The sequence below is a fragment of the Hirundo rustica genome, chromosome 1 (genome assembly GCF_015227805.2).
Source record: "Hirundo rustica isolate bHirRus1 chromosome 1, bHirRus1.pri.v3, whole genome shotgun sequence".
Taxonomy (NCBI): domain Eukaryota; kingdom Metazoa; phylum Chordata; class Aves; order Passeriformes; family Hirundinidae; genus Hirundo; species Hirundo rustica.
The window spans coordinates 57,234,694-57,262,446 of record NC_053450.1 but is presented as its reverse complement, the minus strand read 5'-3'; the positions used below and the strand labels follow the sequence as shown (position 1 = coordinate 57,262,446).

The following is a 27,753-nucleotide window of genomic DNA, read 5'->3' as shown; positions in this document are numbered from 1 at the left end:
GGCAGCTGAGATGTACAAAATTCAACCTGAACTAACTTTGTTACTATGTGTTTTTTGTTATCTATTTTTTATTGAAAGATATTGCTGTATTACTTTAAGTTTTCTTTCATGCTTCAAAATACACTAACTTCTTAATGCTGGGATGTTTTAAAGGCCTAAAAGAATAAAAGATTCTTTTATGGCATTTAGTAGATTCGATATTCAAGTTACTGGGAATTATAGGAATTTTTCACTGTGCTTTTTGCAGTTACTTTAGTTAAGTAATCATGGAATTTCTGATTTAGAATGTATGTGATTTGCAAGTTTTCAACAGGAAAGTGGCTTTAATGAAGGTATTAAAAGAGGATTGAAACAATGCATTATGTGACTGTATTTTTATTCTTTTCTTTTAGCAGCCAAAATCCCTTATGGGCCTTCTGGTGCGACCAGAATCCCAAGTGCAGGATGAAATGGATGAAACACAGGCTGCTGTCAGGCAACGACTGGATAAAGAACTCATTCATCTTTTTAACACGTTGTTAGTTTGTTCCATGTCAATGACTGACAGGTACAGTGCAAATGCACCTGCCTCTGTCATTCTGACATACACCTATTCATCATAACACCTATTGCTGCTGAATTTTGGTCACAATTTGAATATCGTTACATCATGGCTCAATTGCTGTGAACCGTGAAAATTGAATGTACATGCTTGAAGTAAAAATCAACATTAGATGTTCCTGTTCACAGTAAAATTAGGAAATTAACCAGGCAACTTGAAAGAGAGTGTCCTAGTGGTCACTTAGCAAATGTATAATTAAATTGATTGCATGGAGAAGATGGGTTATTTCCTTTTCACTGCTGCAAATTTGCATGAGCAAATGGTATCTTCATTGATTTTGTAGCATGTATTTATAGCAGAGTAAAACACTGAAATATTTGAAATAGCAATAAATGTTTATTTTCATTTAACTCCTTTTTAGCCTATTTGGGACAGCTACTTTTAGCATGAAGCTCCAACCTTTTTCTGCCAATTGAGCAAACACAGAAATTGATTTACATTATTTTTTTCTCCAATTTTCTCATAAAACCTTTCCCACACTAAATCTCTCCATCCAGCTGTATCTGAAGAGCTACTAAAATTGCAGTTTAAGATAATTGATTTTTTACTGTCAGAATGTAACTTTGTGAAAGTATTTTCAAAATATTACCTTTTTCATTATTTCCACCTGGCAATTTTCTAAAAATTTTGACAGTGGGAAAAGGGGCATATCATAGAAATCCCTGCTAGTTATTTACCTCACACTCCTGTATTTTTTACCTACTTAATTCTAGACTTATTGGTTTTTGCCAGAAATAATTTTAAACTTGTCTCTTGAACCGGAAGAAACATTAAGTGTAGCAGGGCATGTATTTAAGAGTTGGACCTGGTAATCTTTGTTGGTCTCTTCCAACTTAGAATATTCTAGGTCCTGTGTGATTGTAGAACTGCTGAGCTTTGCAGCTCTTCTCATTGTGTCGTCCATTGTCTCAATCTCTTGCTGTTTATTTAGTGTGTTCCTTAATAATGAGTTACATCTCATTTGTCTCTTTTTAGTTAAGCAACTTTGTTGTAATCAGATACTGTGTTTTCAGACCCTGGATGAAGCTAGAAATGTTAAATTTAATTTCAAGTTACTCTTTTCATAATGCATAATTAAGTAATTGAGATGCTGAGTCTCACAGACTAACAGTAACAAGCATGAGGCATTGGCCTTTTTCAAAATGATTCTTTGTAACAGCTTCATATTGATGGTTCATCTTTTTTTCATTTTTTATGATCAAACCAGAGAGGGCTTAGAGCTTGCTGGCTTATTCCGAACAGAGCTGGCTCTGAAGCTGCTTCAGTGCTTGAGGGTAACAGATGCACCACACTTTTATGGACTTCCTTCACTGGAGAGAGCATTACAGGGAATGGTTCATGTGACTGCACTTCCAGGCTGGAGTACCTATTCTGCTGCGGTTGAACCTGTCACAATTTGTAAGAAATACTTAACAGGTCTTCTTGAGGTGAGTAGTTTATGTTCTTACTTAGCTTTTGGGTTGAATGCTGGTAAAGAACTGTGTAACTAACGACACTATGCTTTTCACGGTACTTTTAGTGAATGTCATCACTAGCAGTAGGTGTGGGAAAGATACTTTTACCTGCTAAGTAAATAGGAATGATACGGAGACTAGATTGAGTGGTGTGTGTCTGTAGTTGTGAAGACTGGTTGTATTGCATGAGCTTTCATCATTGCTTTAAGATGCCAAGTGACAGTAGTTTTAAGCAAGGTAAAAAATAAATGTGATCTTTTTAATAAATAAAACTCCAAGAGGAAAAATTCAAGATAACTTCCCCCAGGCAAAATCCACATATTAAAGGTGGTCTAGGAGAAGATGAGCTTGTTAGGCAGGTTGTTAACACAGAGAAAGCAGAAAAGAGGTAATTCAAGATGCTGCAGTTGTTGGAAATACAAAATTTCGTTCTGTTTTTCAGTGTTCTTATTTGTTTGCCAAGTCCATGGGCATGGTAGACAACCAGCTTTTTCTCCTAAAATTATATCTTTTGAAAACCCCAGTCTTCTTAAACTTAAAAGGAAAAGCATAGTTCTACCTCTCTGTTTGTTTAACACATATTCAGTAATGTATACTCAGAAGTTTTTAGTTTAAAGTACCAATATATCTGATTAAAAAATATAGTGTTTTAGGGGTCTTAACTTGCCAAGATTTCTTGAGTAGAAAGAAATAAATGTTTTAGACCTGTTTGATTAGATGAGCTCTCTGAGTTGAAGTCTAGATTAAAAATGACGCCAAGGTTATAGACATTGTCATGCAAAAGAAAGATTATTACTGGAAAAAATAAAAATAAATTCTATGGCATGAAATCAGCTTCTGATGCATAAGCTCTTGTTCAAAAGAATTAGGTAGTTCTATTTGGCCTAAATATGAAAGTAAATGTAGCTTTCTTTTGGAGAGGAATGGAGAAAGTGGGTATAAAAAAACTTCCGTAGGCTGGGACACTGAAAGAAAGATCAACAGCAAAAATGCAGAGGTTTAAATCACCATATTTTGTGGAGAAAAGTAAATCTAGAAGTGTATCTTCTAAGGTTATTATTTTTAAAAAAGTATTTTAGGGCATGTTTTTTTAGAAGCAGCATGCCTTTTAATATGCATGGTTACATATTTGGTCAGGCAGTTTATTTTATGTTATCATCCAGTGACCTTTCTGTTTATTAGTATTTGATGCAGAAAGCTGATAAATTTATTCAAGTCACAATAAAATATATAAATGACACTTTCTCTTGAACACTGAATTTTGAAAAGAAATTTTATTTTTTATTCCAGACATAGCAAAAGAAACCCTGGGTACTAAATGAAGTTTCAGGTCCATGAAAATAAACTTTCAGGTTTCTATTCAACTTAGAGCTTGCTATTAAGATTGACTGTATTCTTCATTTGAATAAACAAATAAAAACCACAGATGTTCAGAAGTTTAAATGTATAGGAAACCATCACATGACCAAATGACTCAGAAATAAAGAAATTCTTGCAATTCAGCTAGAAATCTATCACCTTTTCATGAGTTTAAATTATGATCTAGTGTGTAAGACAGTTTGTACATTGTGTACTGTTTATAGTAAAGCTGTTTTGAACTTGTACTCCCAATCTTAGGTCATCTCATCGTTTTATGTTGAATGGGGGGGAAATGCCATGTCCTTCATGGGAAAGGGTGTAACAAAAAGCACTGTCCTTTGCTTGCTTCACTTGTCTCACGAGATGATGGCTCAAGCCAAGGATGCGGTGAGTGCATTCCAGTTGTTCTCATCACGTCACTGCTGAGGGCTGTGCAGAGAGATTTTAACTGAAGTTCAGTGATAAACTTTGTCATGGTTTAGGGATGGTGCTCTCCAGCTCAGTAGTCCTGCTAAAACCACACCACTGCTTACTCTTCCTTCCCCTCCAACTGGAGGTACAGAAGGCAAAAATGCCCACGTTGATCTCATTTGGTCTATAATCTTAGATAAATGTACAAGATAAAGTATAGTATACAAAAACTATGAATAATTAGTTCTAGCCGTACTGAAATTGTTTTGTAAATAATTCTGTGGATTTTGAAAGTCCTTCTTTCAGAATCAGTATCATTTCCTTTGTATACAAAAATGAAGAATCAAGATTTTCTAGAGGATGAATACATTTAAGGATTTATAACATCATTATTTCTTCAGCCTCACAGACAACAGGCTTTCTAATCTATGATTAAACATTCATGTGTGTAGGGCTTTCACAGCTGTGTGTATATATATGTGTATACATATGAAAGAATATGTACATACATGGAAGAAGGATTGCCAGGTAAAAGAAGCTATCATTACATACCAGGAAGATTCATATTGTGCTTTGTGTTCATGTATGTGTTTGAGAGCTAGATTTGTCAGTTTAGTAAAAATAGCCTTTATTCTGAAGCAGTTGAAGTAAAGTCAACAATTAAGCATTATTTTAGAGAATTAAAATCCAGTCTTACTATGGTCTTTTATTATGATCAAGCATGCATATAACTAGAAATTGCAGTATAGCTGCGTCTCCAAATTCCAGGTGTCTCTTTCTTCTATTCTCTACTCCTCTTTCAAGATATTAGGTACTGGAAACATTTACTAAAATGGGAGGGAACAGAGTTTTAAGTACACTGCAGGGAGACAGCAGCCTCCAAAGACTTAGATCATAAATGTGTAGATAGAGTGGACTTGAATTGATTTTTTATCAATTGTTTATCAATCATTGTTATACAGTAATATGTATAGTAGGATAATGATAAGTTTTATTTTCTTGTGTTTCTAAGTCATAATCTGTGTTTATGACACTGTTACTGTTTAGACTGTACTAATAATTTTTAGTCTCAAAGAAATTTTAAAACCTGGCTGTTGTTTACAATCATGTGATTTAGTATTAAATCCTTGTGGAAAGAGAAATAAAAAATTATCTTTCCCTGGTACAATTAGTGTTATACAGAAGTGTTTTAGTAGTAGTTGGTAGCTCACACTGGCATGGATTAAAAGATTTATAAAAATTTCTTGATTTGTTTTCTATTTGCTACTCAGGACTGGATATCTCTTTGGTCTTTGCCGTATGATAATAGTGAAGAGCAAGTTCTGTCTCATCTAGGTCTGGCATGGCTGGTTCCTTTATGGGTAGATAGAGATCCTGAGGTTCGTTACTGTGATATTAACTTCATATCTTATTTTGACCCTTAAGTGTTTGAAAATTTTTTGATTCATTAATGTATTTAATAGTAGAACTGCTGTTTCCAACTATTTAAATGTTACTGACTGTATCCCAAATATCAGTAATAATACAGTAGGGAGAGTGTTTCCATATAAACATTTAAGAAACCCTTCCTTATATCTTCTGTCTTCTGTGCTTTCATTAGTCACTCACTATCATGATTCAGAGGCAGTTTTCCTTGTCATTGCTGTAACTTAGCTGCAAAGCAGAAACATTTACATGAACTAAAAATTCAGAGCAAATGTATTTAATGCAAATCTGTTAAATTTATACGAGTTTGCCAAATGGACCTATTTTCAATTTGTAAATATGAAGAATATTAAAGACTGTCTTGCTTGGTTTTGAATATTTAAAAATAATGTTATTTTTTTCACTTAATTGTGATTATGAGTAGAGAGCAAGAGAAATATAGGAAAAGATTTTGTTACTTTTGAAATTATTCCCTTAAGCTCCAGATTCAGTTGATACAACTTAATAATAATAATTAAAAAATGTATTGCTAATTACTGTAACAAACACCAGTTTCTGTTGTGCTTATATGTACTAGGTCAGATTTACAGCACTTGGAATAGGATCAGCTCTTACATCTCTTGAAATGGGATGTATTGCCTTAGCAGAAAGCTGCCAGAATATTTCAGGAGGCCTGTGGGGGACGGTGTTAAACATCCTTCTGGATCAGTCTGAATGTAGCATGGTACGCAGGGAGGTATGTTTCTTGTGTCCTTCTGCTGTTGTAGATTGACAAGTTCTTTTTGATTATAGAGAAAAAGAAATTTTGTATTTTTTATTGTATATATTATCTGACACTGCACAACACCTGCTGCTTTCTAAGTTAAACACTACCTGATTAATATAAATGTTTGCCTCCTTATTTAGGAATTGCAGAAGAATGAACAAATACAGATTACTTATTTCAAAACAGAAATTATATAAACAATACAAGTGAACTCCTAAAAAGTCCTAAGGCTTACTCAGTTATATAAATAGCTTGCTAAAGTATAACTAATTAGCCCAATTTTAATTGCTGCTTTGAAGCATTTATGAATGCTTTGGTACAAACTCATCACCTGATTTGCAGTAAATGTCTGTTCGTTGCAGACATGAAGTAATCTAGTTTGTCTAGGCACTAAGGTTTACTGGTGAGAACTGAAAGTCTGTACTACATTACAGCAACACATAGAATTATATATTAAAGAATTTAAGCTCTGTACATTTTATTTGCAATTTTTTACAGCTCTAGTTGTAAGGTTTTCCTTCTGTTCTAATCAATAAGAAATAAAACTTCTGACACTCAGTGACTTTTTTCCCCAGCTCTACCACTTAACTAATTGTATTTTCCAAAGTAATATTAGAAATTATACCTCAAAATGCGTTTGATAATACGTCCTTCATTATTTTAACTCCAAATTGTTGTCTCTTAATTATAGTCTCTTAGTATTCACATAATTGGCAAAAGATTGACAAAATATAAAAAAAAGGAATTTCAATCCATGTACAGATATGTGAAGTGTTTCTAATATAAATTAGAAAAACAAACATGCCATGTATTCATAAAGGAAAATATTTGAAACATGTCTCTGTCCAATGTGTTAACCACATTGTCCCAATGATTTTATAATAATGAAACCCCCCAAAACATAAGGACAATAGAGTGAGGGGTCATAAGCAGTTATCTAGTGTTCCTGTTCAGGAGTTTTTCCCCTAGTACTTCCTGTACTTGCAATGCTTATTCTGTAGGATTGACTGTACCGGACAAGTGATGAAACTATTTTATGAACAAAGTGATTTGTTCCCTTGTGATTTCTATCCCATTTTTTTCCTTGTCTTTTTTTTTATACTGGCTTGCTCTTGTGCCATGCTCTAATGGCATCTCTTGTAAGTGAAGTTTGAGGGCTTTGAAGTTATATCCTTCTAATTATTTTTTCCCAACATGAACATGAGAATTCTGTGTATTTCAGCATATCTGTGTATTTCAGTCTAAAGCAGTGGAATAATATGTAGACTGTACTATTCAGTCTGATGTGGGTTTTTTGAACTGTGATGGCTAGATGGCAATATTGATGCTTTCATTTCTTTCAGGCTGCTTTTATTCTACAAAATCTACTTGTGATTCCAATCCCTACTGAAGACATGAAAGATTGTATTTGGCAAGTGAGTGACTATTACATTTGATGACAAAAGTTATAGTATCACAGAGAAATGTAATTTGATCTGAAAAGTTGTGTCAGAATATACCTATAAAATATAAACTTAAAAAATTACATGTCCAAGGTGACATTTTGGACAGCGAAATAAATGAATAGACAAACTTCTCTCAAGCTTCCAGTGAGCTCAATAAAACAACCAAATTTAGATTACATATATGTTGCATTTCATGAATGTAGTATCTTTGGGTTCCTAGGAAATTTGCTTATTTATATGGTATATCATTAATGTTTTAGGATAGAAATTGATAATTTATTTTACCCACACTTGGAATCCAGGTAAAACATTATTTGAGAGGCATGAGGAAGAGGAAATTCTGTGAATGTGATGTTTATAAAATGTTTTGAAAGAAAGATGAAGCATTTTGTCACTTAGGTCAACTTAAATGCTTCTTGAAGACAACCACTTGCTCAAAGCAAGCTGAACTAGGCCAGGTTGCTCAGGGCTGTTTCCAGTTGGATTTTGAATTTCTCCAAGAATGGAGACTCCACAGTCTCGCTTGGCAACTTATTCTAATGTTTGACTACCCTCAGATAGAAAGTTTTTTCTTAGGTTTAAATAGGATTTCCTGTATTTTAGATTTTGCTCAATGCCTTTTCTTCTGTCACTGAATACCAGTGAGTCTGTCTCCTTTTACCTTCTCTCATCAGATATTTATCAAACTGATAAGATCCTCTGGAGACTTTTCCAGTTCTGCTCTTGAGTCAGTCATCTTATTTTACTCGCAGCAAGTCTGGTTCATCAGGATATTTGGATCTCAGCTTGCAAATTTTAAAATTCTTGTGACCTTGGCATCTCTTTTTAGTGTCTATCTTGCTTCTTCCAGTGTGTGAGATTGTACTTCTATGGGAACAGTGTTTTTGAAGAAATTTGCAGATGCAGCAATATAATTTTTAATCTGTTCCTTTCTGCAAAAGATCAAGTTAGTGCTGAAAGGCATTCCAACTGTTTTATAAGGTTAAGTTATCTATGATCCAGCTGCACTCAATTGTGCTATTTCTTGCAGAGTTGAATTTTACAGAATGTCATGTCTTTTCGTTACATGTGATCATGAAGGATGATGTGGAAGCAATTTTACAAATCTGGCCCTTGTTTCAGTCTTGCTACTTCTAATTTATCAGTATAAATGGTAATTGTTTAAATTCATAATAGTAAGGGGTTACAAAAGGGCAGCCATTGTAACTTGTCAATTTAAAAAAAAATTCTATGACTACGGTGAAGTGACAAAACCTAAATCCAGTTGCACAATTCTGGATGAATTCCAGCGCAATTAAAAGAAGCATTGAGTCAATGTGATTCTTATTAAGAACTGCAATTTAATGGAAATTGCTCATCACTTAATAAGTGTTCATGCTGAAAGATATTATCAGACAACACTTTGTGGTTACTGGTAAATTAAAACTGTTCACAATGAAAACAACAATTAAAACTGTAAGATACCACCAGGATCAAGTTTTATATTTTAGAGTAACATTTTTCCCTTGCACTGAATAAGGTGATTTGTCTGTTTCCTTTGATGCCAGGAAGAAAAGGAGGGCTATTAAGTGGATCTTGGTGAATAGTAGGAATACTGTGCCATAGCCACATTAAAACATTTCCATTTTATCCCTTAGGCAAATAGGACTGGAAAAGGAAATATAAATAGAGTTTATCTTTGGCCAGTATCTTCATGAGAATGCCTCTAGTGTTACTATTGCCTAGTTGATCTGCTCTATAATATTTAATTTTGCTATGTCACTTAAAAGTTTTCCTATGTCACTCTTTAGTCATGAGTAAAGTCAGCCTGTGTTAAGTACTCTAAGAGTGCAGCAGACTGTGCTGTATAAAGATTGCTGAAGTCAGAGCACTGTCAATGTAATTGATGAGGAACTCTTTCAAGGCCCTCCCATTGTATCATAAAGTATCTGGCCTGGCTTTTGAAACTGGCAAAGACAATGTGGGAAGTAAAATTTGGACTAAATTTATCAGTATTTCCTAAGTTTGCACTTGACATAGTCAATACAGTCTATGTCTATTGCTGACAGTGTATGAGTAAAGTTTTATAATTCATCATAAATAGTTCACTTGAAATCCTGCATTCTGCTTTGAACTGTTCATCATATCTCATTCTCCACTAGTTGCTGTAAAAGACAAGTAGTGGAAAAAAATTCTGTACTACAGAAACCAAAAAGAATGAGAGTTACCATTTTGGTGATAGCTTATCTTGAAATACGAAATAGTTTTACTGCTTCTACTGTATCTGGTTTTGGGTTTTGTTTTATTGGGAAATGAACTTGTATTCAATGTAAATGAAGGGGTTGGGGGAGAGCCTCTTGGGGTTAGTGTTTTCAAACTACTTATTTTCAGTTGATCCAGCTCTGCTCTCTCCTGACTGCCAAAGAGTTTCTAATTAGCACTGGAAGTTTTTCTTCCCATAATTTTAACTAGTTTATTTTTGAACTCCTGCAGGATATCCTCTAAAACTGCCTTTCTGTGAGTGTAATTGGTTTGAATTTTTCTGAGTTCTCTGCCTTCTTTGCACTTGTAATTTTTATGGTCAGTCTAAACCATATTATGTGTAGCTTAATAAAACTTTTTGGGTTTTTCTGTTAGCATGGAAAAAAACACTGAAGAAACATTTAACAAAGGCAGTCAAACTGTTTATTTGAAATTCAACTAGAATCCATTGTCTTAAGGTATAAATCCACTGTTCTAGGAAGTTTCCCCTGATGTCAGTATTTAAAAAGAAATACTTGGAAACCATACTTCAAAGAGATTTTTTGTTGTTGTTCATGTCTTGTTTTCTAAAGAAATCTTTTCTCATAGAAGATTGACATAGCTAGGTGTAGTATAATGACTGTATACTTTAGAGAAGGATGACTTATTCTGGATATTTAGTCTTATCTGAGTATAAGTGTGCTTTTTGCCTAAGGAAAACTTTTTCATTGCTTGATATTTGTAAGTAGATGAGACATTAAAATTGTAAAGTCTACTAATACATTTATTGTCTTGAAACCACTCATTTACAGCTTTTCATGAGTTTCTACTTAAATGTTGGCACACTTCTCAGAAGATAAATAGCTGTTTGATTTTGCTGAGTCATGACAGCTTTCGTAAAATATTATGATTTAGCTCAACGTTAAAATCTGCATTTCATTATTGAAATTTATTAGTTGTAGCCTGTAAGCCAGTGTACCCACACATACACAGCATTAGCCTTAGTTAGGGTGGATTTTTCTGACAGTTTATTCTGTGTAAAATATTTCTTTAAAGTAATGATGTCTGAATTTCATGTCTTCAGGGTCCTTGTGTACATGATGAAGAATCTGGCCTCTCTCAGACAGGAATACCTGCGCTTAAAGCCCTTTTGTATCACTGCCAATTCTATGAACACGTGAATCAGATGGTGAAACACTGTTACCTAGGATGTTACATGTTTGGTTTGAATTCTTACAAGGAAGACAAGCTCAACTCAGAAAAAGGTGGTATAACTGGTAAGTGATGTTGATGTAATCTTCTGGTATTTGAAGCTTACTTAAATAAATCATAGTTTTGAGTAACTTACCTCCAGTAATTCTTAATAAAAAGGGAACGGAAAATATATAAGCCCTGCACTTAAATATGTTGTGAAGTTAAAATATTGCTGTGAGGATTTAAGTAAGTAAGTCACTAGTTTAACATATTTCAGAAAAAGATCTGTGCTGCTATTTACATCTTCAAAACGTTGAAAATGGAAAAGACATAATTGGTTCTGCAGTAAATTTTCTTGCAAAATATTGGGGGTAAAATGCTTTTAACAATTTCCACTTTATGACATCCAGTCAACTTTCATACAAGGAAAATTTGGGAAAAAGAAATACATGAACTATTTTTAAGATTCCTATTACTTGATGTGTTCAACTTCAAGGTTACATGAGTAGGAATGGACTTCAATAATCTGAATTAAGCTGCATTCTAAGACATATTCAGATATCATTTACTTCATAGACTGGTGAAATGTAATACTGAGATTGGATTTATTTATTCATTTTTAACCTGTAATCTCTTAGAATATCTCAGATCTAACTTTTATATTGACTAATCATTTATCGAGCAATATTTCTAAGACTCACCAGGATGCATTGTGGGAACCCACTTTCCTGACCAAATATATCTGATGATCATAAGTTTAGAAAACTAGGGGATTTTTCAGATATCAATTAGTTAAAGCTTTCATGGGGCAGAAAATTAATGAGGTTTTTCTTTTCTTACCTTTTTTGTGGGCCTGAGTTTCCGTATTTCCGTCTTTTAAAGGCTGCTAATTTAAATAGTTCTTTTTAAGGCTGTGTCATGGGTGGAGTAAGAATTTCAAAGTTGTTTAGAGAAGCCCTCCCACTGAGTCACAAGGTGCAGGAAGGACCCCCTTGCTCTCTAAAGGCCTTTTCAGAGAGGATCCTGGCTGCAGCTGCATTCAATCCTAGACTCAGACTTTCTTAGTGGCTTAAATCTAAGAAATTATAGAGATGTGTTTGAACCTTTGTCTACTGTTGTCCTGTGGGATTAAGGATGGCAAACCAGATATATTTATATAAAAATGAATGACTTACTACGATAAATGACGAGACAAAAAGACTATAATCAGAATTATTTACTACACAGTATAGAAGCTAAAACTGCTCGTGAGGTATAGTGTACTGTATCAAAGCAAAGCTGGCGAAAAAGAAACAATTATTAAGTAGAGATTGATGTTACTCACCCATACCAATGACCCAGGGCAAGGCTCTTTTGCTCAGCCTGGAGTGATCTTGAGCAGCATCCCCACTCCAGGGAGGAATCTCCACACACACTCTGTACAGTGCACCCCCATGCTTTTACAGGTGTTTCCATATTAGGAAAGAGTTTGAGTCTCACCCCTGAACTTTGAAGGAAGAAGAACCAGAAACTTCTATGCTCGTCTCACCATAATTGGCGCAGTGCCAAGAAAAAGGCACCTGTTGGACCCTTGAGCTTTTCTTCAAGAAATGTAGCTATTTTCTATTGGGCAGCATGCCAAAAACCCCTCCTAGAGAGAGCACAGAGATTCTAAGGGCTTTTTGAGGTGTCTTAGCAGGTGCAAGGGACTTCCCTGCACTGTGCATGGCTTTTACTTTTTTTTTCCCTTCCCTTTGGTATAGCTTATTTTTTTTGCTTTAATTAAAACTTTTTTGCTTTTCCAAAACACCTCTGATCAAGCAGTCTCACTGATTTTTCCTAAGCCATTTCTGAGAGGCTGCTGGCAGCCCTCAGAGCTTGATACGCCTTCGTGGGGCTAACAACACACCGGCCTCACGCAGCCACATATCAACACTCTAAGGGGTATTTTAGAAAAACCTGCTGTTTGAAAGTGGGACTGGACTTCCAGAGTTTAAAGTGATTGACTATCAGTCATATGTCTCAGGCCAACTGAGCCTTAGAATTTTTAGATAAGAAGTGGTAGGTATGATAAAGTCATGATGTTTAACTCTTGGGGTTGATGAGTCAGGCTGGTTTAGTATAATTCCACACCAAAAGCAGCATGACACCCCCTCTCAGTTCACCACCTATCATTTTACAGAATAAAGTATTGTTTGAGTTGTTTTGCACCTTCCAGGCCGAGCGTCCTGCTGGATTCTGCATTTGTTAAACCTGTTCCAGAGGCATGTACAGAAGAGGAATGTTACTTCCCCAGCTAAGTTATGACTTTGGCAGACCCAAGGAAAAGAAGCATTCTTGGTTAACTCACTGAGAGAAATGCCTCAGCAGTACACAAAATTCCAGCCATAAAAATCCTCAATTTCTTCAGTGTCTGCTTTTTTTCATCTATAAGTGTAATTTTTCAATCCAACACATTTTACTGCTCCCATGGACCTCTTATTTGTGCTTTTTAGTAGTTCTGTTAGCTGATGCAGTATCGCATTTAAGAGTAACTCAAAACGTAGAATGATACGACTTTTCAGTGAGCAATTGAGATACATTTTTAACATCATTGCAGAGCAAAGCCAGAAAATACAGTATTTCAGAAATAAGAAACAATTTTTTGTTTCTTTAAATAGGTGAGAACAGGACCTAAACCCTGTTGGGTTTTTCCTTGTGTGATTTTCTTACATTTTTTCAGGATGTAAAAACTCATCTGCAATGTTGTGTTAAAATAGTTCAGTTTACTGATTAGTGAGAATACATATAGGACATCTACTTTTGTGGGGCTTGCATTCACAAACTGTCTAGTCTAGCTTTATTCTTTGTTATTTTTTTTTCCTAAATATACAACAGCTTCCAAGTATTACTGACAGATTTGTGCTATAAAATTCTTGGCAATTTTTATTCTGAAACAGATTTACAAACTTAATTCTGCCTTCATTATATTTATGAATACGGGTCCTCTTGAAACTACTCTTGAAATGTGAATTTGGAGTTTTTTGAAGACAAGGACATCTTTATGTTTATTATGTGTGTTCTTTGTATAGTACTAGTATAGTACTTCAATATTTCATACTCTTGCATTTTAACTAAAACTAAATCTGAGCTATCTGAAATGACTGAAGGCTATGCAACTGCAGTTTGAGTGAAGTGTAGCTTTTTCTAGACTCTTTTATGTTGCACTGATTTTTTTTTTTTTATTTCTGTTTATTCAGGGAATTTGATGTGTAAGGTTTCATAGGTACAATGTGTGGAAACCTTTGTTCTGAGATCTTCAGAAGGATAGATGTGTTCGGCTACTTTTTCACTGAAACAATCCTTTAAAAAGCTTGTTATACTCTCTGCTGATCTTACAGTAATTTTGATTCTTATTTTTGTTGCCCTACAGATTTTGATGATTCTCTGAATCTTTGGAAGGCTCCACCTACTCAGAGCAAATCTTCACATTCTCATTCCACATCTGAAACTATGGTAACTTGCAGATTAATCTATTTATTTTAAACATAAAGTTGTTTGTGAACTGCTTTCAAGAAAATTAGCACTCTTAAATTTGTTAAAAAATCTCCAGCAAAACACAAAACCCGAAAGCAATCAGAAATTAGCTGTGAAATTAAGTTGAAATTTACTCCGATGTAGTTTCAATATGCTGAAAAAACCCTTTTGTGATTCTTAACCTGAGTAAAAATAAATAAGGGAGCTTGCCTTGAATAGCTAAATGCATAAGGCAGTAGTGAATTCTATAGCTTCCCACAGCAAGACATATTCTCTAGAGTTTACTCTGTAATTGGCTTTATTGACAAAATGCGGTCATCTCCATTTCTGGTTGTCACTTCTGTTGCTTTTATCCAAATTGTCTATTCAGAGTGAAGCTGTATTAACACAACACAGCTACAGAACTGGATCAATCAAAACCACATAAAGGCATTGGGTATTCTGTGCTCTGGATTCTGAAAATGCTTTTGTAGAATTTAAAAGTGGCACAAGTGTTTGCAGGATCCAAAACAGACATGGAAAACAGGAAGCAGGTGGCTGCTTGAAAAATTTGTTTCTGGCTAGGAAATGTCTGCGGCAATGAAAAGCTGTACACATGTGCTGTCTTTCAAGATGGCAAATGCAAAGGAGGAGAAATTCAAAGACATTCTTTCAGTTCCAGAGTAGATTTGCAATATCAGTTCAGGCTGTGGAGGAAGCTTTTATAGCATTAGTTACCTGATAAAAATAATGTATTTTTCAAAGACTGCAGTATAGAACCTTGAAAACTCTGACATGTTTCACTAAAATCCATTTTTTTACTTTCATATTCAAAAATTTTTCATTTATGAATGACCATCTAATCTGTTACTGAAGCCAGAATATCACTATTTAGAAGTTTCTTTTCTCTTAAACAGATGCATGTGTTGATATGACAAAGGCTGATAAATCACAAGACCCTATATTTTTTTATTGACTAAAATTTCTATGCTCAGTTTTGCTGTGGAACATGGTAAAAATAAAAACAGAAAAACCAGTATTGAAATTCTGTCTCAAAGTATTACACAAGTATAATTTCCTTGCTCTTTTGATTCTCTGTTATAAATTTATTGCTGCCTAGTACTTACTGATAACATTACCTTACATGTTTTTAATAATTGGAAAATGTACACTTTAGTTGTAAACTGATTTCTCATTTTCAGAAATTTTATTAACTGATTTGATTTTCATTAATGAAGACCAACAACCCCCCAGCACCTTAGGGTTATTTTAAACACAAATATTCAAATTTGAAGATTAAAACTAAAATAAATGAAAGTGCATGTAAATCAGGATTGACATGCAATCATGATTGCTCCTTAAAAAACATTTACATATGAATCTCAGATTTTTTTAAAAGTGATTGTTCCCAGATTACTTTTTACTGAATAAATTGCCACTTAGAAGATGAAAGTTTAGCAAATTTCCTCTTGTTTTGTTCATGCTACTTGAAGACAAAATTAAGCTTTTTAACAATTCTTATCAGGGCTGGGTGTCTAATCTACTTAAAATTATGCTTGAGTTTTTATGAAGAATTGGACAAGTTCATTAAATTTCTTTAACTTCAGTAGTTTAAAAAAATAAAAAAGGAAAAAAATAATTTGGAATCTACTAAATCAAATTAATATATTTATATATGTAAAGTGGCATCATAATTTAACACAAATACTTAGCTCTACTATTCCATTCAATAGATAGACAACAAATTATTAACAGTGGAAAGTACAGTGTACTACTAAGCTACACTAATTTATATCAGTCTTCCATATATTGTAGACTTCATACTTGCTAAGATTAGGCTCTTACAACTAACCATGGGAGTTTTATAGAAGTTGGTGTTTTGTTTTCCTTCTTTCCCTCACACATACAATGATGTCATACTAAGACTTTGTCTTTTCTGGAAGTTAGTTTAATTTCCATTTATCTTTCATAGACATTTTTAGCAGCTGTAAACTTCTTTTTATTATTATTAACTAAGTTTCTTACCTTTAAAAAAAATGCCAGTGCTGACATGACATTGAAATTTTCCAAGCTGCGAGATGTAGAGGCCTGGTGTTCCAATGCAACTATTAATTAGGAGAAAAGAGATGGATGGGCGGAACTTTATTGGAAGCTGATTGTGAACTGTTTCAGAGGGCAGTTACCTGAAGTGTCTGTCTAATGAAGTTAGGAAATACTTTTGAAAATTCAAACTTGTCCTGAAATCTCAGTCATTTGTAATTTATTCCCATATGACTTCAAATTTTTGCATCACAGTCTGACCCAATTTCTGTTCTGATGTATGAGTAAAGAAATATATTTATGAAGTCATTACAAAAAATTTGTAGAAGTTTGTTGCTAAATGTTGGATGTTGGATGTTGAGGGTGCCAGGAAGATATTATTCCAAACCCACCAGATGGCATGCTTTCCCCATCACAGATGGAAAGGAATCTGCAGGTCTCACAGAAGGGGGGAAATGTGTTTTAGGTCCGTTGCACAGATAGGATGAAAACACAAAGACTTGAGAATGGGCAATCAAACCAAGTAGAAATGGGTTTTTTTGAAAACTCTTCTCTGATATTTTAATAACATAAAAAAAAATAAATTGATCTAGGTATGTCCATATTGATTCCCATTCCTAATATTTTATTGGTTTTCTCTGCTTCCAAATTTCTTGTAACCAGTACTTTATTTGATCTGTCTGCTGTCATGGGCTGATTTCACATAGGGTCATATGACCTTAACTGAAAGTTGCAACTAAATTACTTTTCGGGTATATCTTTTTTCCTCCATTCCTGATTATTTTCCCCAAATTTGCAGAAAGAAAAATTGAGAAAATAAAGACAGTCAGGAATTTTGCAGAGACCATAAGTAAAATTTTGCTCGTTTTATAGGATAAAGAATAATTGTGTGGGGATGAAATCAATAATTCAGTGTAATAGAAAAAGACAGCAGAACTGGATTGTCTGTACTGTTTTAACTCATATGCACTGTATTTTGTGTCTTTAAGATCCCAGTGGATTACAGATTTTCTTTATTTTTCTGTGAACTGGAATGTGGATACTGCAAAAAGGCCAGTTCTGAGATGATTAATAATCTTGGTATTTTATAGAATAAATAGCTTAAGCATTAACTCAAATTATCATTAGACAAGACAAATGCTTACTCTTGTTTTAACCAACATGTTTGGTTTGTGTTTAGTACATATGATAAGAGATCACCAATCTGCATGGAGATACCGACTTGCTTTACACTGCATAAATATGCTAGGGCTGTTCTGTGTCCAGGACATCTTAGCAAAAGAAGCAGTTATTTAAAAACTTGAGGTAAAAATGATGTGGGCTAAAGATCTACAGACCTCTCCCAGACAACTTTAAGTCATGGCCATTCTTTCCTATGAAATCTTGCTCTTTTTTTTATAAAAATGTGTGCTTTATTTTCTGGAACCGTGCTTACCAGACTGCTATACAGTTAAGTGATTTAAACCTTTGAAAAGGGAACTGAATAGAATTAATCACTGCAAGCCTATTAAAGCAATGCCAGAGGGATTTTTGTACTAGAGGTTAAGAAAAGACCTTTCATTCCTATCTAGTAGATAAATGGCAAAACCCTCACATTTCTCCTGTGTTTCCACTCTGACAATTTTTGTATTCTTTTGAATTAGTTCCAATATGCAGTTGTCACCTCCTTCTCCACATACACAGAACATTTTCCCCTATTACACCCCCTTCCAACATTTTACTATTAACCAACACAATGCTTCATTGGTACCAGTAACAATATGGTGACAATAGTAAATATCCTTTACTAAATACTGTGTCCCAGACTTCCAGTTCCTCCTTATCAAAGGTGATTTATAAAAGACATAATATGTTGGAGTCCAGGGCATTCCTTTGGCTGCCCTGGAGGGTCAGAGACCTGGACAGGGGGGTCTGGGACCCCGGCCCAGAGCCCAGAAGGACACTGGCTTTGATCTCAGTCCATGGGAAAGGCTTCCTGCACTGCGGGAAGCATTGCAGGCCACAAGAGTGTGAAAGATAGTAGTTTAGCTTATCACAGGGTGAGAAAACAGTAGGTTTGGGTTTTTAGCATTGAAGTGAATGGGGGCAAGATGGAGGATTTGGGGCGTTGTCTCCTGCTTCTTCTTTCTTCTTCCCTCGCTCCATTTTCAGCAGTGACGGTGGCACAAGGTAGTTTAAGGAGACTGGGTCAAAGTAGAGATGACCTGTTTAGTATAAGTGATAGGTATTGGCAAGTAATGATAAATAAAGAATACGTAGCAATTAGTATAAAAGATAGCGACTGCCCAGTCCGGGAGGAGTCAACAGATGCCCGAGCAGCTGCACAGATCTTCGTTAGACACTGAGAAAATTGTAAGATCAGAAACAATAAATGAACCATGCAACCTTGAAAAATCAGAACCTGAAGACTCCGTCTCTTTCATCCGTTTGGCTCAGAGCTTTGCAGAGGGCAAAAAGACTCTAAAACCACCTGAATCTTGGAACAAAAACCCGAAAGTAATATATTTTCTTTTTTTTCCTGGAAGGCAGAACAGTGTGGAAACAACTTCATTGTGTTACTGTATGTTTTCTCTTATGACAGCAGAAAATTTTGGGGTTTAACCTATTTCCCACTATGAAGCAATTGTCAATAGATGTTCCATCAGTGCAAGAAGGTGATATTTTTATAACCAGATGAAGCTTTTGCTGATTTTTTTTTTAAATTCATTTTTTAGCATAACTAAGAACTTTTTATTTTCTTGTCCAAAGTATTTAGAGAATTGTAGAAGGTAGAGAAAAAACAGTTGTATGAGGTAGCTGATACTGTTTACTAATACGTGAAAGGTTGTATAATTCATAATAGTATCTGTGAGATGACTCCCAGTATAGTTAAAGTCCTTTTAGGGTTTTACTTCTTTCAGAAGAACCATATGGAGTGTTAGCAGTTACATTTTGGGTTTGTACTATTCAAGGAAAAATCCTATGTTTTTTCTCACCTGTTAGAATGCTTGGAATTGACATACAGTGCTGAATAAATGCAGAATTTGCCATGTGTCAAGATAGATTAGTTTAATATAAATAATGGATTTTAGTAATTATTTAAATTAACACACACAGAACTCCAAGTTTTGATTGGCAAATAGGCTTTTTGTTGTGCAATCAAAATAGAATTTGAATTTCAGTCACTTGCAGCTTGGTACTACATTTTGCTAGTAAGAAAATAATTCAGCCAAGCGTTGTCCTCATGTTTATGTGACCCAAGTGCTATGTGAATCCTGTGTTTTGGACACACCCCCAGCTCTTACTGCAGCTTGTTTTATGTGTTACAGTAATGCTCTGACTTTTCACGGCTGAGCAGGCTTAAGAAGAAAGACTCATGATTGTAGGATGAACAATAGTGGGAGTCCAGAGGAAAATAGGGGGAAAAGGAAGTTACAACAAGGAGGCTGCAAGGACACAATAGCTAGGAACAGAGTGATCTGTGATTTCCTTCCCTGCATCCTTTTTGTCTATTAAGTCACTTTTAACATTTCCTTGGGTAAAAATATACTCCAACTGTTATTCTAATAAAACTTTAAGAAAACCACAAACTTTTGAGATATTTCAGTCTTCCTTAGGAAGTTCGCTGTGAGGAACATTCTGATAACACTCTTCTTCAAGTTGTAACTCTGTTGGGATTTTGTTGGATTCACCAACATTCTGTATTCTTTGCTTTGTATAGTGACACTCATGAATAAAATTGTCTGATGTGAATTTTCTATCTAGAAAATAAAACCCAGAAGTGAAAGTGTGACTTGACATGATAGATACTTGTCCTTTGCTCTGAAACAGGTTACAGGTCTTGTGTTACGAGAGCACATCATTTAGCTGGATTCTGGGTCTTCTGATCCCAGGCTTGTGGTTGTAAACACAGTGGCAAGAGCATTAGCTATTGCTATAAGAACTTCTGAAAACAAGCAGAATTCATGATGTAAATAATGCAAAATTGGTAGGAGGAGCGTGATATTATGTCAGTAATCTACTATCATTTAAACATCTCATATCTTCACTTAAATGAGTACATTTAAGGATCACAGAATTAAAGTTAAGAGGAGTGCCCAGGGTTCAAAAGACTGAGGGATGTCAACTTTGACTGATGACAAATGCACTTGTGATATTTTTATCTGAGTGTGTTCTGTACAAAGGGCCAAGTGCTGATGTTCTCTGTAGAGCAAATAGTCTATGAAAAATTTGAGTTTAAATGCTTCACTAATATCTTTCTATCTTTATCCAAATGTAGATTGAGTCAATTAGATGGATGAAAAAGAAGGATGAAGAGAAGGAATTTCCAGTAACATGGGCATTGATCAATTTTTAACGGAAATGTTTCAGACTGTTCATATTGCCCATCTTTTAACAGTTTCAATTATTGGGTTTTTTGTCATATATATACATGTACACATAGCAGACAAAATTTAGTCAAATTGATTTTGAACAGTAATATTTACATTGTATTTGATTTTGTTGGTTATATTGGGTTGTTCCCCCTTCCCAAGAAGAATATCAATAAAAGATTAGTCTGTAAAAGCTGGAATCAACTAGTTTCCTTTTTATGGCTTTCTAGATTCTGTCTGCATCACCATCACCAGGGAGTGTTACTGAGCTTCAGGCAACAGTTCCAAGTTCAGCCACTTTTATTCCTGAAACTGTGGTTGATCGGCTTACAGCACAAGGTAAGTCAAGCTTGCGTCTTGTACTTGATGCTAAATACAGTGTATTCACCTGCCCATGTTTCAGTATTTGTCCATGCTGTACATTGTACAGCTTGCATGTTGCTGGAGCAGTTGATGCTTCTAGTGCTTGTTTTAGAAGACAGACATTAAACACTGTCTTTAATATGAGATTTGACAGAAGCAAGTGAAAATGGTACTGCTTGAAATGTGACTCAAGACTTAGGTTCTCTTCCTGGCATCTAGTCATGCTTTCAACACATCAGTCATGGAAGAGCTGTCATATACATACATGCCCACAGGAGTGTGTGTGCATGCATATACACAAAGATGTGTATAATGATTCTCTTTTATATGTAGAAAGATAAAAACTAATATAATATAAAAAATATATTTATGATCATATATGTAGAGAGAGCTGTATACAAATAAAAATATTATTCTTTTAAAGAAAGGATTGGGAATTTTTTGTCATGTCAGATTTGCTATTTATCTTTATTAAATGCCTGGTAGAGGGAGCATTTTATTTTGGAACTATTTCCTGTATCTGATTCAATTTTTTTTTCTTTCAATTCATTCCTGAATATACAGTTTAAATATAGAGAGGACTTGGATGTTTTATGAAAAAAAAAAAAATAAATAAAACCAAACAACAAATAAACTTGGTTTATGTAACTGCTGTAATTTAATCTTTTGGTTGTTTGGGTTTTTTTTTTTTTTTTTTGTTTTGTTTTTTTTTTTTTAATTCAACACAATCTAGGTCAAAGTGATACAACTATAACAGAATCTCCAAGTCAACATGATTCTCCCATGTCTGCTACACTGTCTAAACAGCGTGCTGTAGTCACACCTGCCCTTTTGTCAGCTGTTTGCAGCCTTCTGCACAATCTGCTGGTTGTCATGCCAAAAGATACTGGAATTGCTCTTCAACAGACACATTTGCTAACAACTCTCAGCAGGTATGAGATCGATAACTGCTGAACTACAAACAAGGTGTACCAAGAGATGTTTAAAAAGTCTTCAAATGGGATCTACCCATGTTTCTTTTGAAAACTGTTAAACATATTGATCATTTCTTGCTCCTTGAAGTGTTCAAAGTACTCATGTTGGTGATTCCATCTGTGGTGTATGTCTTATACAGGGCTACTCTGTTCCTCTCATGATGTTTTAGGGTTTTGTCAGGTATTTGGAATTGCAGATCATTTCAGCTCGTTTTATGATCTTCTCCTTTGAATTGTATGAAATGTTTTGAAGATGAGCCAAGGATTCTCACACTAAAGAGAGTAAATAAAACTTGCCAAATTTGGATGATAGATCCTGGTGTCTTAAAACAAGGAGGAACTGCTTTGAAGAAGTCTTCGGATTATATGCCATTCTTTCCATTTCCATTGTAGCAAATTCTTTTTTCTATAAAGAATGGTTGGGAGTGCTGAAGTGCAGCATGAAAAATTAGTTCATTTTTGGTAAAAGTTTTCAAGAGCATTTGTAGTTGCTCTTCACAGTGCAACTAATGGAAAAAATGAAACACAAACAAACATAAAACCCAACAACCCTGGTGTGAATACAGCTTATATTATCACAGAGATGTTTATTCTTCTAGAGGAAAGAAAATAAGAAATCAAATAGAAAAAATTGATTTTTGCCAGTGCAGTAACAACTATTGGAATTTATATTAGTCTAGCTATTTTGAAACAACATACTGCTACTATAGTTGCCATTGCACTAGACTTCCTTAAAATAGGGGTTTAGCAGTAAGTGTATCTGACTTTGGTTTTACTCTGTTTATTTTATATTATTCTCTTCTATAGAATGTTAAGAATGTTAAACATTCTATAGAATGTTTAATTATTTAACTATATTTCTAACCAATATATTTTGTTTTAGTCTTGTAAACGCTAATCTGGTTGAAAGATGCATCTTGGAACTGAAAGCTCCATTGGGTCATCGATGTCATATAGAACATGTAAAAGCTCAGGTTAGAGAAGCATTTGTTACTTCCTAATTTTTTGAAGTTATGAATTTAATTATGTTGGCATAATTTATATTCATTAAGATAGTCCAGACACACTGCTATAGGCTACATTCATGTGAATCTTTGTGCTTTTGACAAAGCTTAAGTGAAAATAAACATTTTATTCAACGCAGAATTAATTTCTGTTAGGACTTCAGTTAGAATGATCAAACTGAAAATCAATTGTCTTTTTAAAGTATAAGTTAAATTTAGCCATTGAAGAAATCATGTAACAATTTTTTCTGTATGTTACTGAAGTATGAACCAGATATAGCTACTGACATATTGGATATTTATTGTCTGTAACAAACCTGGCTGCTTTGCTTTGTCTCTGATCCTGCAGACCCTTAGTTCTCAACTAATTTTGATGTGTGCAAACTGTATAGGGTTACTGCTGATAGAACTACCTTTTCAGTAAATTTAGCTCGGTATATACAATGTATGGAGCATGCTGTTTCAAGACACAGAACCATTTCATAGCTTTTGCTGCTCTGCATTCAGATGTACTTTGAATAAAATTACTCCTCTAATTAAAGAAATGTTTCTGCAGAAAACTTAACAGAATAAATAAACAACAAAAAAAGTAATCTTCTGTTTTCAGGCAGACATGTGTATTCTTCAGTATTAATGCCCATTTTAATGTTTTTCTTTGTGACTTTCCAATGAATATGCTGCTGTACATATAGCAAGAGTCATGACCTTCTCACAAGGAACTTTTGCTTTGTTACTAGAAAATTGATTGCACATGTGTTTCCAGACTAGTGATTGTTTCATCTTCTACAGTAAAAATTAAGAGAAACTTTAAGTTCATGTCCTATTATTTATTTTAAGTGGTGTATATTAATTCAAAATGTTATGAATCAGTTGACATAATGTGAGTAAATTTTAAATAACATAAAAGGTGTAAATATATGTCTTTATTTCATATCTTTCTCCAAATATTTAACAGGTCTTGTTACTACTTCAGTACTTGTCATCTGTGTCCAGGCTTATAAAATCATGTTTATTGGTGGACTCTCATCTTGTAAGTCAGGATGAACTGTTGAAACCTCTCTTGGGAAATACCTTCAGGATTCTCACCATACGTCCAAAAGATGGCTTAGGTAATGAAGTACTTTGTTTCCTTTATAACCAGAGGCGGGTCTTCATTTGGGTACCACTGTGATGTAAATGGAGTGGTGTGGTCAGGCTCAGCTTTCTGGGTTTGTGCACATTTGTAAAGGGTTTGATTTTTTTTCTGTGTTATCTTTGCAGATACTGGGTTAACATCTGTACTTTATGAAACATGGGTAGACTCTTTCAGCCTTCTAGCTACATTACTGTGGAAAAGTGGCCAGATATCTTTTCCGTCTGTGACAGCAGCCCTTGCAAATCACTGTACAGCAATAATTGGTAATGACTATTCCTGGATGTTTTTTTTCCAAGCAACTAATAAACAAATAGAAAAGAGAGTCATTCCTCTTTAGATGCTATTAAGTAATTACTAATGAGATATCCACAATAAAAGCCAATGTGTCTAGAGCTTGACTGACTTGTTTTGTTTTCTTCACGTGTATGGATGAGTGATTTTAGTTGCAAACCTTAACCAAATGTGGCGTTTGTGAAGTGATCCAATGATCCATTAGCCCTTCTTTTTTTTCCCTTCTTTCTCTTTAAGTATCTTGCATAAAAGGAAAGCTAAGTTTTCAGGTGAGATGAGAGACATAGAAACCATGATTATTAAAGAGGAGTTTGTAATTGTATTTTAATTATTTTTACGTAAGGTACTTCCAAAGTTAGGCAAGATTCTGACATGCTTCAATACTGAAGCACGAACATAGTTCAGACAAGCTTGTGCATGTTAAGAGATCTAGTTAATCCAAATCCAGTTGCAAATAAAGCAGCTAATGGGTACTGTCGTTTTATTATGTAAGCTGTTGATAAAATGAGGAGAGTTCAAAAATTTTCTGGAAAAATGAGTGATTCGAGTGAAATGGAGATTGCTTTTTTGCTTTATAGTTGAATGCAGAGCAATTAATTCATTCAACCATTATAAAACTCAAACTTTTCTTACTTAGATTTTTTTTAAGACTTACAAGATGCATAGAATTTGTAGAATTCCTTGGACAGTGCACAGTATAACTGCTTCTGGGTTCACATTGTTTCTTTGATAAGTCTTTCTGTGTTCTAAAATATACTTGAGCTTTATTCATAATGAAATGTAAAATTTTTTTGTTGTTGTTTAACCTTTTAGATACCATTTCTGATTGTATTCATCTGTCTACCACATATCCTGCTTTATATGTGGCTAGTTTACAGTTCCTCTCTGTCCTTTTGAATGAGGAAGGAAGAAAACAGTTTCAGGATAAACAGAGTATATGTCAGAATCCAACTGTTAGCTTTCTTCTGGATCACACTGAAGAATGCCAAGCACCAGTAACTCAACTTACTGCATTAATTATTCAGGTATTTAAAATTTGACAATGTAATTGCATTATATATTTGCATTTTAGAGTCTTTTACCCCTTTATATTTAATCCTTCCCTTATTTTCAGGTTGGTACTAGTAATCAAAATTACATGTGAAATTTTTGTCTTGTCTTCTCTCACAACTTAGTTCTTTTATCTATGTGCTTATTTTCCTTCTTTAATTTATGTGTAGTTTGTCACTGTAACAATCATAGTGATCTGTGAATAGAATTGTAGTGTTTTTTCCAAATGATTCCATTATATAAAATGTAACTTATGTTTTCTATTGTTGTGAAGTCATTGTCTTATAACTATTTTTTTTAGTAAGTATCTTAGTACTATATTGCTATGTAAAGGTTTGTTTTTTTTTTTTTTTACATTTATTGGTTATCCATTTGGATGGTGGGTCCAAAAGAATGATCTCAGCATTCATCTCCTCTCTTTGTATGGATGCTGAATTCTTGTAGAACAACCTTACTCCTGCCAAGACTTGTCCTGATGTCTGTCACAAGCTCTGTGTTCCTTTGCTGCTCTGTTGCTGCACTGTGGCTCTATTGTGTCTATTGGGGCATGGTATTTTGTCAACTGAGAAACTGCTGTCTTCCAGGGAGGAAAAACTTCCCAGTAGGATCTTTGGTCACTCTACAGGCCACTAAAACCAGAATTCTCTGTGTCTTTGGCAATTTATTTCAGATAATTTCAGTGCACAGAGTTTTCCTGTGAGGACACGATTTTCAGGGACTCAAGCAAAACAGGGGCACTTCATTCAAATCCCGTAGTTGGCTAATATCCTGTTAGGTTTTGGTATTAATGCTTGCATATGTGCCTGAAACAAAACTGCTTGGCTCTGGCACAAAAAGTATGGTTGCATGAGAGTATGTCTGATCAAGACATGTTGTAACATTCTTCTATTTTCGTACGAGTGTCCCGTCCATAAGTGGTTATCAGTCTGTGCCAACAAAAAGGGACGATTCTTATGGTGAGAGCAGAAGAAGTTGATACAATGAAGAATGAACTGCAGCCAGGTCAATGAAAGGACGTTAGACATAGTTTGATTATTGTAAGAGACATCAGCTTTTAACGAGCATTTTAACTGTTCAGAGATGTAGACAGACATTGCATTTTGTTCATAAAAGCGTTCAAAAGATAGCCTATGCTCTCTGGGTCCTTAAAGAGATGCTATGATCTCCCCTAAAGGATAGCAGAATTAGGAAAGAAACAGTTTCAGTTTTTTAGATCAAAGTACATGTATTTATTTACACTGCCACAGTGGTCATTGAGAGGACGGTGGAATGAGTCCATGGGATATAAAGGAACCTATTAAAACAACAAACATTTAAAATCCACGATTAAAAATGAAAAACAACCCAAAAGATTTAGGACTTTTTTCAGGAGAAGCGCTTGTAAAGAGAAGCAGTCAAGCAAATAATTGGCTAATGTAGAAAAGGATGGGAGACTTTTCAAACAAACAGTCATTTCCATTAATCATCCTAAATACATAAAATGTGCAGAATACCTGATATATGCAGTGGCAAATGCTAATTAAGTACCCAGTGTGCAGGTGTGAATATTAGTAGACCAGGTCTCATATTGGAATTCATTATCACATTTAAGAAATCTATTTAGTGCTGACTTTGAAAGGCTTTGGTTGTTTTCTGTACGTAAACATTAATTCTTGTGTGCATGTGCTTAAGATCAGAAATAAAATTAAGAAGGAAATCGTAACGTATACAGAAACTCTCAAATTTTGACCCTAACATTTTGTTTCCTAGATATAAAGCTCAGAGTATTTTAGAAAGACTGTCATCTCCCCTTCAACTAACAGTAGTGCAGACTAACATAGCCAGATCTTCTGTGGATTTATAGGACATCTTAAATTTATTATGCAGCATAATTTAAAAAAAAAACCCAAAACTGTGTCCATTCTCATTTTAATACTTTTATAGTAGTTTAAAACTATAGACTCTGTTGGCACAAGGCATTATAAAATTCTAGTTATTTTTTTGCCATTCAACTAGTAGTTAATCATTAATTAATTCTTAATTACTTGCGCTACCTCTGCGTGACCTAAGTTTTCTTTTTTATTATGAGCTGCAGTTCTTGATGGCAGAGCAAGAAAAAAAATGCATAAAAGAGCATGCTTCAAGAAAGAACAGAATTTTGCCAGTGTTCAAGATAAAATCTAGTGAGATGAAATTGAAACTTCTGAAAAATATAC

General features: G+C 34.4%; 1 protein-coding gene across 7 annotated transcripts in view; it reads left to right on the top strand.

The window, feature by feature from the left end:
* Nucleotides 1-27,753, top strand: part of RTTN (rotatin) — a 79,842-nt gene that overhangs the window by 34,533 nt on the left and 17,556 nt on the right. For all 7 annotated transcript variants that reach the window (XM_040082559.2, XM_040082551.1, XM_040082569.2 and 4 more), the window contains 14 exons: nt 393-547; nt 1,809-2,028; nt 3,673-3,801; nt 5,097-5,204; nt 5,828-5,986; nt 7,360-7,431; nt 10,766-10,958; nt 14,267-14,349; nt 20,972-21,080; nt 21,838-22,036; nt 22,962-23,052; nt 24,038-24,191; nt 24,343-24,480; nt 25,322-25,533. In XM_040082559.2, coding sequence (XP_039938493.1) covers nt 393-547; nt 1,809-2,028; nt 3,673-3,801; nt 5,097-5,204; nt 5,828-5,986; nt 7,360-7,431; nt 10,766-10,958; nt 14,267-14,349; nt 20,972-21,080; nt 21,838-22,036; nt 22,962-23,052; nt 24,038-24,191; nt 24,343-24,480; nt 25,322-25,533 — 2,022 coding nt within the window. The remainder of the gene's footprint in view (nt 1-392; nt 548-1,808; nt 2,029-3,672; nt 3,802-5,096; nt 5,205-5,827; nt 5,987-7,359; nt 7,432-10,765; nt 10,959-14,266; nt 14,350-20,971; nt 21,081-21,837; nt 22,037-22,961; nt 23,053-24,037; nt 24,192-24,342; nt 24,481-25,321; nt 25,534-27,753) is intronic.